Source organism: Schistocerca cancellata, chromosome 2 (assembly GCF_023864275.1).
Source record: "Schistocerca cancellata isolate TAMUIC-IGC-003103 chromosome 2, iqSchCanc2.1, whole genome shotgun sequence".
Lineage (NCBI taxonomy): Eukaryota > Metazoa > Arthropoda > Insecta > Orthoptera > Acrididae > Schistocerca > Schistocerca cancellata.
In genome coordinates, this window is record NC_064627.1 from 695,075,465 (window position 1) to 695,094,744 (window position 19,280).

The 19,280-nt window shown below is 46.1% G+C and overlaps 1 protein-coding gene across 1 annotated transcript in view; it reads left to right on the forward strand.

Annotated features, from left to right (window-relative positions):
- The window catches only part of LOC126162468 (SET domain-containing protein SmydA-8-like), a 264,899-nt gene that overhangs the window by 178,254 nt on the left and 67,365 nt on the right, over nucleotides 1–19,280 (forward strand). Inside the window, exon 6 of the mRNA XM_049918999.1 lies at nucleotides 7,944–8,061. Coding sequence (XP_049774956.1) covers nucleotides 7,944–8,061 — 118 coding nt within the window. The remainder of the gene's footprint in view (nucleotides 1–7,943; nucleotides 8,062–19,280) is intronic.

The window sequence follows — 19,280 nt, forward strand, 5'->3', positions numbered from 1 at the left end:
ACGTATCACTTTCCGCTCTCCACCACAACGGCAGATGGTGGAGAATAAGGCACAGGATTTGAATTTTCCGCAACAAAGCGTCCAGATTTCATGCTTTGTTTCTTTCGGCGCGATGCTGCAAGATGAGGTTGAGAACATTGTTTCACATCACACAATGACAATATAACTTCGACGCGAGAGGGTAGGGGTTCATCAAGGTCCACTGCTGGGAGGGAGGCGTCCCCACTGCGCTCAACGGAATGCGAGAAACACAAGCTGGAGCGGTCAACATGATCATCAGATAAAAGAGAGACCGGAAATGCAGCGTCTGAAGCTGTCTGCATCATCTACCGGGAATATAATTCACAGTAACCTGTTGACCCTCCGTATCAGAAAGAGGAGAGGGTGCTACTGTGCTAGAACACTGTAAATGTAGAACCGCAGACAATGTCTCCGTCAAATCATCGGAAGCCATCGGAACAGACTTTTCTGCGGGTGGAGGAGAATACGCAGACGAAACATTCATTTCAACATTAACAGAACCAGCTTTGTCATCCCCGTAGAAGCAAAAACCGCAATTAAAGACAGTATTCAGAGCAGCACCACTGAAAGAAACAACTTCCACCACCACCTCATCGGAGAGGCAAGTCTGAGGAGGGGTTGCTTCAAAATCTTCACCATCCTGAGTCTGCAGCGTTTAAATTGTACTACCGGTGCCGGCGCCTTAACGGCAGCGTGGGTCGCATCTGAATGTGCCGATATTTGTGGAATGTCGCATGAAGTGGGGCGGGGGCAAGGGGGTGGGGATGGGAGTGGGTAATGTCTCCCTAACGACCTCTATATGTAGAGAAGTGCGACAGCAGACTACGAAGACACTGATTCAGTTAATGTCAATCCACAGCGTTTTTTATAGGACGAATTTAAAACACTGACAGGACGCGGACAACTGGATCTGTAGATGGCCACTTTCATTACAAAGGACGTACGTTGCTTATTGCCCTGCGTAAGCAACATGAATCCTGTAACCATAAACATTTAGGAGCGGAGGAATATACCTTTGAACACAAATGTCTACGAGTCGGATACCGCTGTAACAATGCAAGCGTTTTGTGAGGACCAGCGTTCCCGGCGGTTATGCCGAGCGATTTCAAAGGAAGCAACGCCGCCTTAAGAAATGAGTCGTCCACATCGGGTCACATCGGATGGAAAAGTGTAAACACTAACTGGAATATACCCGATCGCGGCATTTGCAAGAAGGACTGGACTAACGGAACCATCGCAACGTGGAAACATCATCTGACAACCAACGCGAGAGAGAAACCAGACTACTTTCAAAGGATCTTGGAACTCGACAAAAAAGCATACAAATCGGAATCAAAAAGTAATATCTACCCGACCAGATGTAACTCGATTCGTATCGACCAACTAATCGTGATGAATCTGGTTCAACATGACGCTACTCTTGTCAAAACTGAAACGAACATACCCCGACGATTTATATACTTGGTAGATTCGATAAACATCATGACGCGGCAGAGAACCCCGCCGCCAGAGAACGAACCAATAAAAAACTCCGCCAGCAAGAACGATGTGGTATCGGCCGATACAGACGCAACACTGAGTACACAGAAGCTGGACACACGCGGCGCTGCGATAAGGCCGGAAGTAAGAACACCTTGCTCGCTCGACGCGCAGGCCGCAACTACTCATTGAGCTGCGACGGCTGGTACGGTAGTGCGGGCTGATACACGTTCCTCTGTACATTCCGATGCCTGCACGATGTGACAGCGTTGCCAGCTCCTCGTTCTCATTCATGTGTTATCAAAATGCACCCAATCTGATTTTGCTTGATAAACTTTTTTACTGAATCTGGATGAGGAATCGCATGGCGACCTCCAAATCGTATTCCGACCTCCAAGTGCGGCGTTTTTACTTCAACCTGTATAAATACGTAAAAGCACCAGAAGATAGGAAAATCTCCGTGCAAACCATAACCGGGATATCCAGTCTTAGCAGCATAACACTTAACAAGAAGATGTAAAATATCATAACACAGTCACTGTATGATTCTTATTATACACACCTGGAAATTGAAATAAGAACACCGTGAATTCATTGTCCCAGGAAGGGGAAACTTTATTGACGCATTCCTGGGGTCAGATACATCACATGATCACACTGACAGAACCACATGCACATAGACACAGGCAACAGAGCATGCACAATGTCGGCACTAGTACAGTGTATATCCACCTTTCGCAGCAATGCAGGCTGCTGTTCTCCCATGGAGACGATCGTAGAGATGCTGGATGTAGTCCTGTGGAACGGCTTGCCATGCCATTTCCTCCTGGCGCCTCAGTTGGACCAGCGTTCGTGCTGGACGTGCAGACCGCGTGAGACGACGCTTCATCCAGTCCCAAACATGCTCAATGGGGGACAGATCTGGAGATCTTGCTGGCCAGGGTAGTTGACTTACACCTTCTAGAGCACGTTGGGTGGCACGGGATACATGCGGACGTGCATTGTCCTGTTGGAACAGCAAGTTCCCTTGCCGGTCTAGGAATGGTAGAACGATGGGTTCGATGACGGTTTGGATGTACCGTGCACTATTCAGTGTCCCCTCGACGATCACCAGTGGTGTACGGCCAGTGTAGGAGATCGCTCCCCACACCATGATGCCGGGTGTTGGCCCTGTGTGCCTCGGTCGTATGCAGTCCTCATTGTGGCGCTCACCTGCACGGCGCCAAACACGCATACGACCATCATTGGCACCAAGGCAGAAGCGACTCTCATCGCTGAAGACGACACGTCTCCATTCGTCCCTCCATTCCCGCCTGTCGCGACACCACTGGAGGCGGGCTGCACGATGTTGGGGCGTGAGCGGAAGACGGCCTAACGGTGTGCGGGACCGTAGCCCAGCTTCATGGAGACGGTTGCGAATGGTCCTCGCCGATACCCCAGGAGCAACAGTGTCCCTAATTTGCTGGGAAGTGGCGGTGCGGTCCCCTACGGCACTGCGTAGGATCCTACGGTCTTGGCGTGCATCCGTGCGTCGCTGCGGTCTGGTCCCAGGTCGACGGGCACGTGCACCTTCCGCCGACCACTGGCGACAACATCGATGTACTGTGGAGACCTCACGCCCCACGTGTTGAGCAATTCGGCGGTACGTCCACCCGGCCTCCCGCATGCCCACTGTACGCCCTCGCTCAAAGTCCGTCAACTGCACATACGGTTCACGTCCACGCTGTCGCGGCATGCTACCAGTGTTAAAGACTGCGATGGAGCTCCGTATGCCACGGCAAACTGGCTGACACTGACGGCGGCGGTGCACAAATGCTGCGCAACTAGCGCCATTCGATGGCCAACACCGCTGTTCCTGGTGTGTCCGCTGTGCCGTGCTTGTGATCATTGCTTGTACAGCCCTCTCGCAGTGTCCGGAGCAAGTATGGTGGGTCTGACACACCGGTGTCAATGTGTTCTTTTTTCCATTTCCAGGAGTGTATGTTACAGTATAAAAAGAAGGGCAAAGAGGTAATAAATGAAGTGCTAACAAAATGCAAAATATTAGAGCTAAAAGGTCTCCCTCCTTAAAATATCAGGTAGTATTTGCATTGATTTCCCCCCCCCCCCCCAATCGGTTGTGCATGTTTTGTGTGCCCAGTCAAAGTTTTCCAAATGGAATGTTGATGTAGTTCTGTCTGCCCATTGAGGATAAACTCGAGCGCAGTTTTAAGACACGTCATCCTTTCCATCTCTTCTAAAATGTTAAACAAATGGCCCACAGGTTTGAATTTTAAGAAACGTTAGTAATGAGTGTACCTTAGCACCTAAATTTATATTGAGTGCCGTTTTCGAGCTCATCTGATAAACGATACTGCAGGATGGGGCAGATGGGGAAATCGTCTGTGACAGAGCATGCTCTGTGTGAGACCGAATACGTAATAAAATTCGGCAGCACGCGCTGTGTAGCGGAACTACCTCGCCCGCTCGCTCAGGGATGCAATGCAAATAAACAAACATAACAACAGTCACAGCAGGAAAGTGGATAATTTCAAGATAAACGGAGCCTAGATTCCCAAGCTGCAGCGAACGACCGTTGTAGATAGCTAACGATGAAGCACAGCGGTAAGCGAAAGTCCCTCAGACGTTGGAGCTATAGGTACAGTAAGCCTCTGGCCGCGGACCCTGTTCCATGCTTTTCAGCTGCTCGACCCTCTGCGGGTCACATCGTTGCTGCTGTCGCTCTTCTCACTTGCCTACACGCCGCCGACATGTCCGGACGCGAAATGGGAGGCAAAGTAGCTGCTGCGGTTCAGTTCCTGCTCAAGTTGGCCGTGAACGACCGTGCCAGTAAGACGAAGAAGAAGATGGAAGCGTGCTACAGCCGCCAGAAGCTCGGTCACGTCGCCAAGTACTGCAGAGACCTGCGGCGTCTACGAGACGAGCGAAAGTGCATGAGACACGCACCTGTACGAAGAAACCTGATGCCATGCCGACCTGTGTCAACTATGGCGGCACATACACGGCATGTTTTCACGGCTACAGCTACATCACGATCTGGAGCCGCGGAGAGAAGATGATGATCCGCCCGCAAGGCGGCCACCAAGAAGAGGCGGTAGAGAGCGGCATCGAGCAGGAGGCGACGGCGGCCGCCCCGCCCCTTTTCCCCCTACTCGAGAGGGGGAAACGGGCGGTGTCGCCGTGAAGATGCGCAACTCGACACCGGTGGCACCAGCGTGGAGCTAAGTGCTGCCAGCGACGACGCAGCCGCCGCCCTCAAAACTGCCATGTCGGCAGAGAGCACTGGCTGGAAAGCGGAAACGGAACACGTCCATCGCGCGCTGCAGGCGCCGCGGAAGAAGAGGCTCTCGTCCTCTCCATTTCCCGCACCGTGGGGCTGACGACGGGGGTGTATACCGTGATGCAGATGTACGCCCTCCATGGTTTCCGCAGAGATGTACGAGGGCATGGAGGTGGCCACAGAAGAAGAAGAGGCGCCTGCTCCAGCCGCCCCGTCCCCAGCGGCCACGCAACAGGCCGCGCCCGACGCTGTCCGCGCCCAGCAAACCACGAAGGCTGCTCCAGCGCTTGCACATGACTGTCTCCAACGGGGAGAAGCGTGAAGACACAGTTGTAGGAGATCTCATCATCAATTCGGGACGGCACCTATCCTCATTACCACAATCGCTACCCTCTCACCCCTCCTGACAAAACCGAACCTCCACTCCCAGCGAAAACCACTTTCTTCACTCAGAACCAACTGACACTGCTATGGATGGCGGTCTCGAATGAAGACCTGAAGACAATCGGATCCGTTCCAGTTTTCACCCTTGAAAACTGGTACAGGATGATCAAGACATGAACGAAATGGAATATCAACCAGGACAAGAAGAGGAAAGTGTGGGCAGCACCATGCCAGCAACCCCCCCCTCCCTCCCGTCCCCGTTTCGCTGCGCAGCTGCGCTAACTCACTAAATGTAGAGAACGTAGCACCACATCACCTCAGGACAGTTCGTACAAAGTTTGGTTTCTTGTTTCTCACCCCCACGGGAAGAGCATTCTTCTGCTTACCCTGCACAACCCTCGATCGAGGACAGCTAGCCATTTCAGCGTCAGACTCAGACTCTATTTGTAACCTGCCCCTCACTTATCGACCTTAATGACAGTGAAAAATTAAACCGCGTGTATCTAATGGAAATTTAAGAAAAGCAATCGTCACCAAAGTTAATCTGTCGGTAAAGAGGGAGGAAAGGGTTACATCTAAATGAAAGGAAAAATGCAAATGAAACTGGTGGAAATTAATTTTGAAAAGGGGTAAAGTTAATAAAGAAAGTAAATATGCGGTCGTTACGTTAACAATTAATAAGTGTTAATTAGGTATTTGAGATTTGGGGAAAATAACGGTCGCCAGTCCTATGGACAGCTACTATAATAACTGAAAAAGAAAGGTTATTGCGCATATAATTAGCACTAAAAGCGTGGCAACTGAAGGTTGACACGTGTTGTGTGAAAACTGAATGTTTGTCAGAAGTAATAAATTTCGCTACACTCTGACTTAATTAAGCAAAAGAATTAATAAAACCGGGAAACTGGAAGTTAATTTAGTGACTGAAATTAATAGTGAGCTTTGTTTCTGAAGCACTACGAAATTCAATAAAATAAGATTAATCTTGGGCTACCTCAGCAATCATTTCAAAAGCTACTTGAATCTACGCAATTTAGAAATAAGAGATTTAACTTCGAACTTGAATTAAATGATTCTGAACAATTAACAATAGTAAAATTTAGTACGTACCAAGCTGAGCTGCAGTCACAGGTAAGCTAAAATATGGTAACAAAACTCGCATTCTTAATTTGTGCTTGTGTAATCCAAATATTGTAGTCAGCTATGAATACCTTAACTGAACTTTGAAATTAAGGCAGTGAAATCGAATGATATTACTTTAATCCTGGCGTTTGAATTTCAACGACACTCGGGTTCATTCCGGAAAAGGAAGGGACCCTGCTTGGTAATGCAATTGGGACAATGAGCAACAGAGGTTCATGCTAAGTTGCTGTAATTTTGTGAGACAAATTTAACAGTTTGAAAAACTGAGGTCTGCCATACAGTTCTAAAACTTTACGTGCTTCCAGTCTTCTTTGTTGGTTGATTGAAGGTTTGTAGTCGTCGATCGAGGAGGTGGCGACAGTCACTCATTGTCGGCCGTCGCTGTTGCAGAAGCTGGATGTTGGCGCGCCTTCTTCTCGACCCGGTCACCAGGCGAAACGGGCTCTTGATGTGCGCCAGCTAATGCTTCCCGTCCGCGACCCCGTTTCAGAAACTACCATAGCAAGTCGAGCGCAATTACATGCTGCCCAACCCCGAAAGCGCGGCAACTCGCTGGAGCGTCACACAACACACCTGCTCCACCGCTCTACTCCAGCCAGACCCCCTCTGCCCGCGCTCCATGCGGCAGAGTTAACACTACCAAAGATCCTAAACACTTCGGTTTTCCACACGACCTATCGAAGTAATCGTTCGATAGCATAGTTTTCCCTAGGCCAGACCCAGCATAAAAATACAAATAATATTTACAAAACAAAGGAATTATACATCGGCCTAAATGCCTATATATATATATATATATATATATATACAAGTAGCAAAACAATTAGAATTTATAAAGACACAGAAATGTCATGTCTGCAGGTAAAAATATAAGGAAAAAGTTTATAGTACAATAGATGGAAATAGGAGGATATGGATTTCCGGCGTTACATATTCTAGACAGCCACCGGCAGTGAATGATGAATGTTTGAAAATGATAGTCACTAGTGCTGGTTTAACGGCAAAAAAAAAAAAAAAAAAAAAAAAAAAAAAAAAAAAAAAAAAAAACACACACTACGTTACTGTTGGCAAGATATTTTCAGATGAGCGGCAACAGCCTACACACAGAGATATGGCCGCGAAAACCTCAACTGTTTTATGGGCTTATAACCGTTGGCAAGACTGTAATGCGGCTAATAGTCACTAGCATGTGGGGACTAGAGATATTTTGTGTGTATAGTACTGGGAGTTTATAACTAAAGTGCAGGTTCTCACTAGTGTGAGCTGTAATTATCTTATGGCAGCAGAACTTGGTAGATATTCTAATGCGTTAATACGTAGGCTGGAAAAAATAGTTCCAATTTTGGCCACCAGGTGCAAATCTGGCGCTGCACAGCATCTCATCAACGTCTACAGTCTATGTATCGGTTAATAATAACATCTGCATTACGCCTTTCTCACTCGTCCTGTTCCTGACCCATTACATAAACATTCCTATCGTCTTTCTTGCATTTACAGCGCCAGATTTGCTCCTGGTGGCCAAAATTGGAACTAATGTTTCTCTGGGGTAAATCGGTTCCGTATTAACGCAAATTACAGCCACCTGGCATGTGGTATTTGTAGACGCAGCTTGAAGTGTGCGGTGTGGTTGCCCCAGGGGTTGCGAGGGCGTGTGCGTGCCGGCGGGGGAGAGCCTGCAGCAGGAGCCGGAGGACGAGCAGGAGGAGCCGCCCTGGTGGTGCCGCTCCTGCCAGCAGCCCATGGCCGCCGTGCAGGTCAGTCAGCCTGCAGCTGCGGCAAATGCAAACACAAACAACCACACGTTCTTTTAAGAATTCACATTCTTTTCCAACGACACTTTGCAAAAATACGGAGCGTCTCTAGTAAGCCAGTATATCGCGTCACTCCACGTCTGCGCACACAGTAAAAATGCTTAGAAAAGAGAGTCTCCCACCAAGTGAAGACCTGCTGAGGCGCTTCGCCTGCTTTCATGCGGCCCCCATAACGTAACAGTCATGCCTTTCCTTCTTCATGATAATCATCGGCCGCACACTGCAGGTGCAACGATGACGCTCCTGCAGCGTTTTCCTGCAGCGTTTTCGATAGAAAGTGTTTGATAATTCACCATACAGCCCGGACTTGACTCCAGCTGATTTTTATCTTTTCGTTCACATGTTCCACTCGCTTTAGAACAGCATTTTGGCACACACAATGAGCTGCAGACCAGCATAAGGAACTAGCAGAAATCACAGGTAGCTGCCTTCTATTACCGGGATGTTGGAAACTTGGTATTACCCTATGACAGATGCCTAAGTCAGAGCGGTAACTTTATAGAGCAGTAGCTGGAAGGTTCAAAATGGCTCTGAGCACTATGGGACTTAACTGCTGAGGTCATCAGTGCCCTAGAACTTAGAACTACTTAAACCTAACTAATCTAAGGACATCACTCACATCCATGCCCGAGGCAGGATTCGAACCTCCGACCGTAGCGGTCGCGCGGTCCCAGACTGTAGCGCCTAGAACCGCTCGGCCACAGCGGCCGGCTAGCTGGAAGGTCTAGCTAATTGATTCAAATACAAGTTGCGATTTTCATTGTAGTTTATATTTCACAACCGATCACAGATTGGGAAAAAAAATTGCCATCGTACCAAATATCTTAAACTTAATAACTTTCTCGTATTTAGTTGTAGGGGTATGATATATGTCACAGTGGTTGCTTGTACACTATGCCGTCTAGTATATCTCGATATCAGCCCATGCGTTGCGTCCACTAACAGGTACCCTCGTGGGGCTTTCTGTTTCCTGCAGGCTGCTCCCAGATCCTGACAAGACTCTCATGTTTCCCACTTGTATCCGAAACGTTAAGCGAGCGGTGACACAGTCACATTGAAAACAAATCATTAAAGGATTAAAACACGGAAACATATACTTTTATTATTTTACTATTAATACAAATATAAATATCAGGTCCCATTTAACTGGACACATACATGACACACAAAATAGGAAAGTGATGTGGGCAACAGGCTACCTCGTCTTACTACTCAACGAAGTCAGTTTTTGCATAAAGGGGTGCGCGACAGATGCAAGTTCGCCGCAGTGCGTCGATCACGCCATGTTCTTTGCGTGAAGGGAAGTTAACGGCTGCCAGCTTTCATCTTCGGGTTCTGCGGCTTTGTTGTGACACTCTGGGAGTCTCCAATCGTTCCTTATTCCGTGATAGCCGATTCTGTTCATTTACATATAGCGCAATCGGCGGCTGACGCACTGCTCCTGGGATCACTGACCCGAGGCCGGACGAGGAAATGTAATCGGGCACCTCAAGATTTATGCATTGGATGGCAAGGATTCGTCCATTCAATATGGAGCAATGATGTGTATGCCACAAAGTGACGACAGACATTTAAATGGAAGAAAGGATCTGACTCAGAGTCCAAAGACTGGATTGACAGTAGGTTTCTAGGCCTCCATGAGGTAAACCCACTGTCTCGTCTGATACCTCAGACTTCCTGCTTGCTGTTTTATCACTGTCTCTTGACCTCACCAGACCGCTGCGTTTCCAGACTGATGCCTCAAAATTATTGACAGTTTTCTAGACCACAGACGACTCTGTGTTCGTACCAAAGACCAGAACTCGACATCAAGATTAGTCACCGGGCGGATTCCCCAAGGCTCCGTTATCTCGCTGCTACTTTCTAACTTATATGTTAAAGACATTCCCGTTGTGTCTGTCAGTTTATATGCAGATGACACAACGTTCCTTACCACTGGAAAGCGATTGTTTCACCTCGCACCGAGGATGCAAAGGCAATTAGCTTCATGGAACAGTGGGCAAAAGACAACAAATCAACAAATAACCCGGCGAAGATATCAGCTGTTGTCTTTACGAAGAGAAAACTGACTGTCAATAGTAGGCTCCAAATACAAGAACAACTGAGTCCAAGGTCGGATACAGTCATCTACCTGGGAGTACATCTCGACAGAAAGCTGCTTTATACGACACACATCTGACAGAAGAAAACAGCGGGAATGAGGATGATGGGGACTGTCATTCCTTTCCCGAAAAGCTCTGATTTTTGAGCCTACGTACGAAATTACAGCTCTACAATGCCACCCTGCTATACGGCTTGACGAGTACTACTAAACTGGTGCCTCAGTTTGATCACAGGATCCCTTGAAGGGTTCGGAACCAAGAGTTACACAACGTACTACAAGAGAAGTACCTTAAATAAAAAGAGTGCAGGATAAAACCACAAGAGTGTTTGACAAATTCGACGCCCTGCGAGGAATGACACGTCAATTAGGTACGGTAGACACAGTTGCCCCTGCACGATAGAAGAAATATAAATTACCCAAAGCAATCAGTTTCTGTCGGCTGTAACCCCCATCATCTAGGACGAAGGACGCGTTAAAGAAGCGTACTGGTCACGTAACAGCGGGTTTGAACACCCATTAGAGTGCCCAAACCTTGGATGGCCGATGCTAATACAAAAAAGCTCAACCTTTTCCCCTAACACACTATATATAACTGCATATCATCAAGATGATAAGACTTCAGACAAAAAAGTGTCTTGACTTTCTCCTCTGCTTACTGACTATTGACGTCTGGTGTATGTTTGCCCGCTATCTATTGACTGTCCACTCTGTTAGCGCTCCGTTCACATTGCCTGCTGGCCGACCATTTGATTAACTGAGTGACTGCCCGACTGATTTCCCTCTGCTTGGCAGTTTTGCCCGTGATCCTCCTTACTCTGTCCTCCAGGGCGCTGAATTTTTCATCGTATTGTCTTTGTCATTGGTGTGTTTAATCTGCAATCCCACCCAATGAACGATCGACACTGAGTAATTGCACCTTCCAGTCTTCATACAGGGTGAATATTTCCGATCCTGCGATGGCTGGCGTGCAACCCAAGAACTATCGTCTCGTTATCACGCTGTTCCTCGTTGTGTCAGTTCCCAATGCTGGCTGTAATCTCCCCAGCGAACTGTACGTCTATAGATGTTGCTTCAAGTGGTTGTTTACATTCCTGGGTTGTCAAGAAAGCTGCCACCCAACGACAAACCCACTTATTTGTAACGGAATGCCTGTGCTTTGCTCAAGTGTTCCTAAATGTTTGTTCCTTAGCGAAATCTCTCTTGTTATCCAGCAGACTTTAAATGGGCCACCATTTCCGAGTGAAGCAAATACTTCAGTTAAGCCATTCCTGTCAGCTTCTAGGAGTCTCACATACCGGTTCTGCTTGAAACGTCTCACTTCATCCTCGGCGCCGGGCGGCGCTGTATTACATCCCTTAGGCTCCTACACACGACAGTAGAACATTCCAGTTCAAGCAGCCAAGAGAACAAGGCTAGCCACCACAAGGTGTCAGGCGAGTATTCCTATGGCATATACCTAATCTGAACCCTGAACAAGGCTAATTGTCTGGTTTGTGGCATCTGCGATGAATGTCTCTTTCTGAATATGTATTGATTGTGATTCAGGCTTTTCAACTGTCTCAGGCGCACGACTCTCCTGCATAATAGGTACTCCTGTATTTTATCCAAATAATTTATAAGGCAGATAGGTCGATATGACTTCTCTTCCCGTTTTTTAAGGATCGTTGCTTCAACTTTTTCCCGTGATGTCGGAATTCTTCTCTTCTGCTAGCAGTCACTGGTTAGGCCTGTCAAAAATGGCGTTTTGTTATCTTACGCCTTGGTGGTGTACCATCAGGTCTCAAAGATTCTCTTTTTTTCAACAGTCTGATGACTACTCTTATTGCTCCTGAGCGAATGGCACTCCTCCACTATGGTTATCGTACTCGTCTTCTATCTTTGCTCGAAGTTGTTTTTGATTATCATCTTCATCTCTGCTGTATCGTCTGATAATAGTGTTTGCATCAACAGACTGGAGACTCTTGTGTCATTTCTACATTTTCTCTTTTCAGTGTTGACAACAATGTAGGAGCCCTTATTTTGTTTGTCATTACCTTATAGGGTACACCACAGGGATTAAATGCCGGTTCATTGTTGATATAGTTTTTCTACCAGTCACTTCCAGTACGCCACAGGGCACCTTGATACAACCACCGGTGCTTTCGAACCTCCTTTCTTAGCTCAGTTAGTTCTTCTGTCACTCTTTATGAACCTTGTGCTCCGGGCTTAGTAATCCCCCTAACTAAGCTGATGGCGTTACTCAAAATATCTTCCATCTGCCGTTATATCAACCGCCTCCCTTTGTACTACGTTCTGTTCGGTTTTTAGTCAGGATCAATTTTCCCTCTTAATGTTGCAACGGTTAGCCATACATCCCTCTGATTTTGCCTCCCGTCTATTCTTAACCATCATAAAATCGTATTGTGGTCACTTCTGGGAGCACTTTCATCCAACATCGTTTCATAATGCCTGAAAATACTTCATTGTTCACTAAAGTTATATCAGTATCATAGCCAGTTCCTGCTCTATTCCGAAATGTGGGCAGGTTGTTTGGCATTTTTACTACCAGTAAATTACATTCGTTAATTGCATCCATTAGGTCAAAGCCAATAGGTCTGTAAAGTCACTATACCACATGCCAGAGTGTGCGCTTAAATCCATTGTAATTACATGTCGTCTCTTGTCCGCTATCAATACAGCTCTTCTCATATGGCCCAACTGAAAAACGAAGATTTATTATCACTAATTCTTTATACATAACAATTGATTCTAAATTATCCGTAACGTCATCACAAAGCTGACCAAGTCCTAGCAGAGTTAATCTCCTAATAAATACGATTGTCTATTATTATCCTACAACTGGCAGGTACGTTTGGCAATTTATTCTGATTCACACATCATTCCTGAATACGTGCTGCGTCAAAATGCGTCTTTTCTGCTAGTTTAAATAACTCAGTCATGACCGTAGCTTCTCACAAAGCTTCACATAATAATAATCAGATTCGATTATGAAACTTCCTGGCAGATTAAAACTGTGTGCCGGACCGAGACTCGAACTCGGGACCTTTGCCTTTCGCGGGCAAGTGCTCTACCGCTTGCCCGCGAAAGGGAAAGGTCCCGAGTTCGAGTCTCGGTCCGGCACACAGTTTTAATCTGCCAGGAAATTTCATATCAGAGCACACTGCGCTGCAGAGTGCAAATCTCATTCAGATTTGATTATAGTTACTAACTATCTCAGTATCTTAAATGCACCTCTCCTAGTGTGATGTAATAACTTAGACGTCCACGAGCCTGTACAGGATCACTATACACATTATTTATATCAAATATTGTATTTCTCCTGGTAAACACTTTACGTAACAGAGTCAGCTTTCTTTCAATCCCTATGGTAAATTGTATCTGCTAAGTTGGGTTCAGTCTGCCGCCACCAGTATTGGAAATATTACAATTTTCCCCTGCTGGTGTCTTAATTTCAAAATGTGCTTTAATGCTTTAAGTAGAACTTCTAACTCGTCTAGTGTTGCGAATTTGATCGTATCTTCCTACTGGTTATCTATAACCTGTGGGTTCACAAGCTCTTCAAGTGACTCGTGTATATCTTCAACAGTATTGTGTGGATTCATATTGGGTAATATCTGCAGACCATTTTTAATGTTAACTAGTTCCAGTCGTGAATATGTTCTTTGTAGTTACCTTGCCTTCATTGCCGAATGCCCAACCCCACCCTCCCCCTCCCCTTCTGCTTCGGACTGTATTATCTTGCATTATAGCAATTCTGATCTGATTACAATTATCATCAAAGTTACATGTTAAACTGCTCACGTCCTTGAATTTTGTATCTTCTTGTCATTTGGTGTCTGACACCTTCGTACTTATTGAACCATTTTGGATAAGTAAACAATGTTTCCGACGTAGTTTGTTTGCATCTGTGTTGATTTCTTCAGGCCATGTCATCTTCATCTTCCAAGCCTAGGGTCTTCTCTTCTTTTTACTGTCTTGTAGTGCACGTTTTTCATTAAACGGTTAATGTACAGTTTTGATTAACTTCCTTCTTCCATATCAATGATATTACCCAATTTCTTTGTTATCTTGACGAATTTTTTTTCCTACAGTGAATCTCACTTATGCCTTGTAAGTTGTCATTTCCGGTCTTTACGTTTATATTTTCATAGGTATATATTTCGATAGGTAATCAGTGGGAAAAACTCCAAGCTTAATACTAATTCAAAAAGAATAATCTTCGCATTTAGTCTTGCACGAAAATTCCTTGACTTACGCTGAACACAAGTACACTGAAACTACACAGCATTAAAAACACACTCATACCGACGACGCAACTACGGCCGAGAGCCATAACTAAGGAAAAGACAACGCCTTGAAGACACTTCACAGGGTGTAATGGATGTAGCTGCAGATAGCACCTTGATAGGTACATACATCAATGTGTTGGTCGTGTTCTCTGCGGCCAACTGTCTTCCCACAGACGCTTCACAATCTTTACGACCTGATAGTTTCTGTACGGTCGTAACTGCACCACTAAATGGACTACGCCTGTCAGTATAGACTAACCGTTTTGCATCCACGTGCCAACATTTCGACACCTGACCTGCTGGCCACGGAAAAATAACCATTAATGCCTTGCTCCCGCCACATATGCTTGGAGGTACTAACTTAAAGCAAATTATTCCTAATAGCCATAATTATGGGTCTGAAAATGAAGTAATTACTGATGTAATGTTGTTCAGTGCAGTGTCCTCAGTCACCAAAAAAAAAAAAAAAAAAAAAAAACTGCTCTTATACCCGTTACACCACCGCGCTGCCCGACAGTAGTAGCGAGAAGGCCAAGCTAAACGGAGTTTAAATAGAATAAACGTTTAGCACCGCAACATTGGCAAACAATCTCGACTACACCACCACCTGGAGTCTATTTACTCGCTGGACTGGCAAGCTAGCATGTTACCGTCACATCCACGTCTAGCCTTATCCGAATGTGACACGCGTAGCCTGCACCAGCACCATCCTCCATACACGCAGCGAGAGAGAGCAAAAGGCGCCTGCACTCGTTGGCTTTCGCTGGCCGGGTGCCATAGCCACGACGCAATATCTCCCCATGTAACAGTTGCGCAGTCTTTTTCTGGTGTCATGATTTACCTCTCTTCTTACAAGAAAACCACTCTGTAGAAATTGCGAACTTCTAATACCCCGCCTTTATGTCCCAATTTTCTTCACAGTGTAAGCAAACTGCGAGTGTTTCTGCATTTCATGCATGTCTCCACTGACGTGTAATCTCTCACGATAATGGATCTGATGCGGTATACACGCGCTAATTTCTCTTTTTCTGGGTCCCATTCCGAATTTGGCCTTAATTTACGATCAAATTCCTTTCGTTTATATCATTTTGCAGATGCTGTTCGTATATGTTATCGAGCAAGCTGTTTTCCTCAATATCTACCTCCACATGAAACAGAATAAGTATATGTGCTTTCCTTTTAGAGGGTTCACGTTTTAAAACCTCATTTACTTCGTCCGCAGCTCGTGGTCGTGCGGTAGCGTTCTCGCTTCCCGCGCCCGAGTTCCTGGGTTCGATTCCCGGCGGGGTTAGGGATGACTGTGTGTTGTGTGATGTCCTTAGGTTAGTTAGGTTTAAGTAGTTCTGAGTTCTAGGGGACTGATGTCCATAAATGTTAAGTCCCATATTGCTCAGAGCCAGCCTCATTTGCTTCGAAACTTTCCAAAATTTTCTTGGAGTCCTCCTCACTTTTGTTCTCAACGATTAAAATGTTGTTCTTAGTTCTCATGTTCCTGAGTTTAATCTTTTGCTGCCGTGGATCAAGTTGATATGTAACCATTTTAATCGTGTATTTTCCATCTTTACTGTCTCTAGATCTCTGAAACAAATTTATTGCTCTTTTTTCTTCTGTTCCCTTTATGTTTGTTCTGGCTGTCGCTTTGGAAGAAGACGCTGAAACTAGTGCCCCACATGATGGAGAAACTTGTCCCAGAGTTTCCTTTAGAGACTTCCAATCTCAGTCCAGAGTTTTCATTGTCCATTTCAATAATACACCATTCTAAACAGACTGAAACAACTCGGGAACATTTCTACACTACTGGCCATTAAAATTGCTGCACCACGAAGATGACGTGCTACAGACGCGAAATTTAACCGACAGGAAGAAGATGCTGTGATATGCGAATGATTAGCTTTTCAGAGCATTCACACAAGGTTGGCGCCGGTGGCGAACCCTAAAACGTGCTGACATGAGGAAAGTTTTCAACCGATTGCCCATACACAAACAGCAGTTGACCGGCGTTGCCTGGTGGAACGTTGTTGTGATGCCTCGTGTAAGGAGGAGAAATGCGTACCATCACATTTCCGACTTTGATAAAGGTCGGATTGTAGCCTATGGCGATTGTGGTTTATCGTCTCGCGACGTTGCTGCTCGCGTTGGTCGAGATCCAGTGACTGTTAGCAGAATATGGAATCGGTGGGTTCAGGAGGGTAATACGGAACGCTGTGCTGGATCCCAATGGCCTTGTATCACTAGCAGTCGAGGTGACAGGATCGCGCAGCCACGTCTCGAGCCCTGAGTCAATAGATGGGGACGTTTGCAAGACAACAACCATCTGCACGAACAGTTCGACGACGTTTGCAGCAGCATCGACTATCAGCTCGGAGACCATGGCTGCGGTTACCCTTGACGCTGCATCAGTGACAGGAGCGCCTGCGATGGTGTACTCAACGACGAACCTGGGTGCACGAATGGCAAAACGTCATTTTTTAGGATAAACCCAGGTTCTGTTTACAGCATCATGGTGGTCGTATCCGTGTTTGGCGACATCGTGGTGAACGCACATTGGAAGCGTTTATTCGTCATCGCCATATTGGCGTATCACCTGGCGTGATGGTATGGGGTGCCATTGGTTACACGTCTCGGTCACCTCTTGTTCGCAATGACGGCACTTTGAACAGTGGACGTTACATTTCAGATGTGTTACGACCCATGGCTCTACCCTTCATTCGATCTCTGCGAAACCCTGCATTTCAGCAGGGTAATGCACGACCGCATGTTGCAGGTTCTGTACGGGCTTTTCTGGATACAGAAAATGTTCGTCTCTTGCCCTGGACAGCACATTCTCCAGATCTCTCACCAACTGAAAAGGTCTGGTCGATGGTGGCCGAGCAACTGGCTCGTCACAATACGCCAGTCACTACTCTTGATGAACTGTGGTGTCGTGTTGAAGCTGCATGGGCAGCTGTACCTGTAGACGCCATCCAAGCTCTGTTTGACTCAATGCCCAGTCGTATCAAGGCCTTTATTACGGCCAGAGGTGGTTGTTCTGGTACTGACTTCTCAAGATCTATGCACCCAAATTGCGTGATAATGTAATCACATGTCAGTTCTAGTATAATATATTTGTCCAATGAATACTCGTTTATCTTCTGCATTTCTTCTTGGTATAGCAATTTTAATGGCCAGTATTTTAGTTCTAGAGCGTTGACGAAATTTTCATTTTCACGGCACTACGAAGAGTCTTCCAGTCAAATCAGATGTGGTACAAATTGCTCTCATTTTTTTGCAACAAACGTTCAAACCCCATTACTGATCACTTCCAGGTTTTCACAGTTCCTACTTACAGCACTAATTGTGTCATCTTCGTACTCGAGCTCGATGAATATGATATTCATTATTCCTCTGGGTATTCGCTTGCTGATGCAGGATGACTAGCGGATGACCTCCATCCCATAACAGAAGGCTGTATCTGCCCTCCAAATGAAAATCAAAAGTAATTTATTGTGTCACGCTCTCCCTACGTTAATCTCGTTGAATAGAATCTCTGTGATCCACGTTGACTTACACTCCCGCATACTGGTCTCTGGTAAACCCTAGGTACGTATAAGACCGATACAGCGTCACACCTCAACCGAATGTCAACGTCGCTTGTGTTACCAGGCAGTAGATGAAGATGTTAGGCGGTCGCATCTGCTAGCAGTTGATCTAACCAAAGGAGTGTCATAGGAGTTGCTGTTCTATGTAACAATTGATTTATTCCACACGACTTATCTCCCCTAAAAATAAAACTCGTATACGAGTAATCGCCATATACAAACAAACAAACTCAGCCTTCACAGGTCTTCAAGCCCCAGTGGTACAGACGGATCGCCGTGTTATCCTCATCCATAGGCGTCACTGGTTATGGATCTGGAGGGTCATGTGGTCAGCACACTGCTCTCCCGTCCGTTTAAGTTTTCTTTACTGTAACCGTAACTTCTAAGTCAAGTAGCTCCTCGACTGGGCTCATAAGAGTTGAGTACACCTCACTTGCCAACAGCGCTCAGAAGACCTGGACGGCCACTCATCCAAGTGCTTTGCCAAGCCCGCGAGTGCTTAACTTCGGTCATTTGACGGGAACCCATGTGACCTCTGCAATCTGCATATATAGTCTTCTAAATATGATACCTTAGTAGAGAGAGCTGTATTGAGAAGGCAGAAAATATTCTGTCAGTACTGAGTAAAAGTTCACAAAATTTATTACTGAATAAAGTATATAAAGGACTTGAGGCTAGAGAAGCATCAAACGTCGCATATGCTGTCCCTGTATCTTCACGATCCTCCTTTCTTAGAGTACCTCCTGGATTAGTTGATATTCTGGTGAGGATTTTGTGACATTTAGTGCAAATAGCTATACATTGGAAAGACGTCGGCCCTGAAAGTAGACCAGCTGACTCTCCACTTAATTGTCCCCTTCCCTACATTGTCGTCGTCCGTGCAATCTCATAAATACACGGCGGACAGTATGATCCTGAGCACGCTATAATTTCGCTACGTAACTGGCGAAGCAAAATAGTGCGGCGAATTCGTCTCGCCGCTTACACCTGCAGCGTAGGCAACCGTTCTAACTTGGCTGTGCAGCGTGGAGCCTTTGTGCCCTGCGGATACAGCAGAGATCATCACAGTGACTTGTCGAGTGTCAACCATTGATACAAAGGTTACTAAACTGAGAGCTCTCGCCACAGTACTTTGGAAAGAGAGAATTCGTGAGCGTTTTTATCACTACATTGTTACCATGAAGGTTTTGT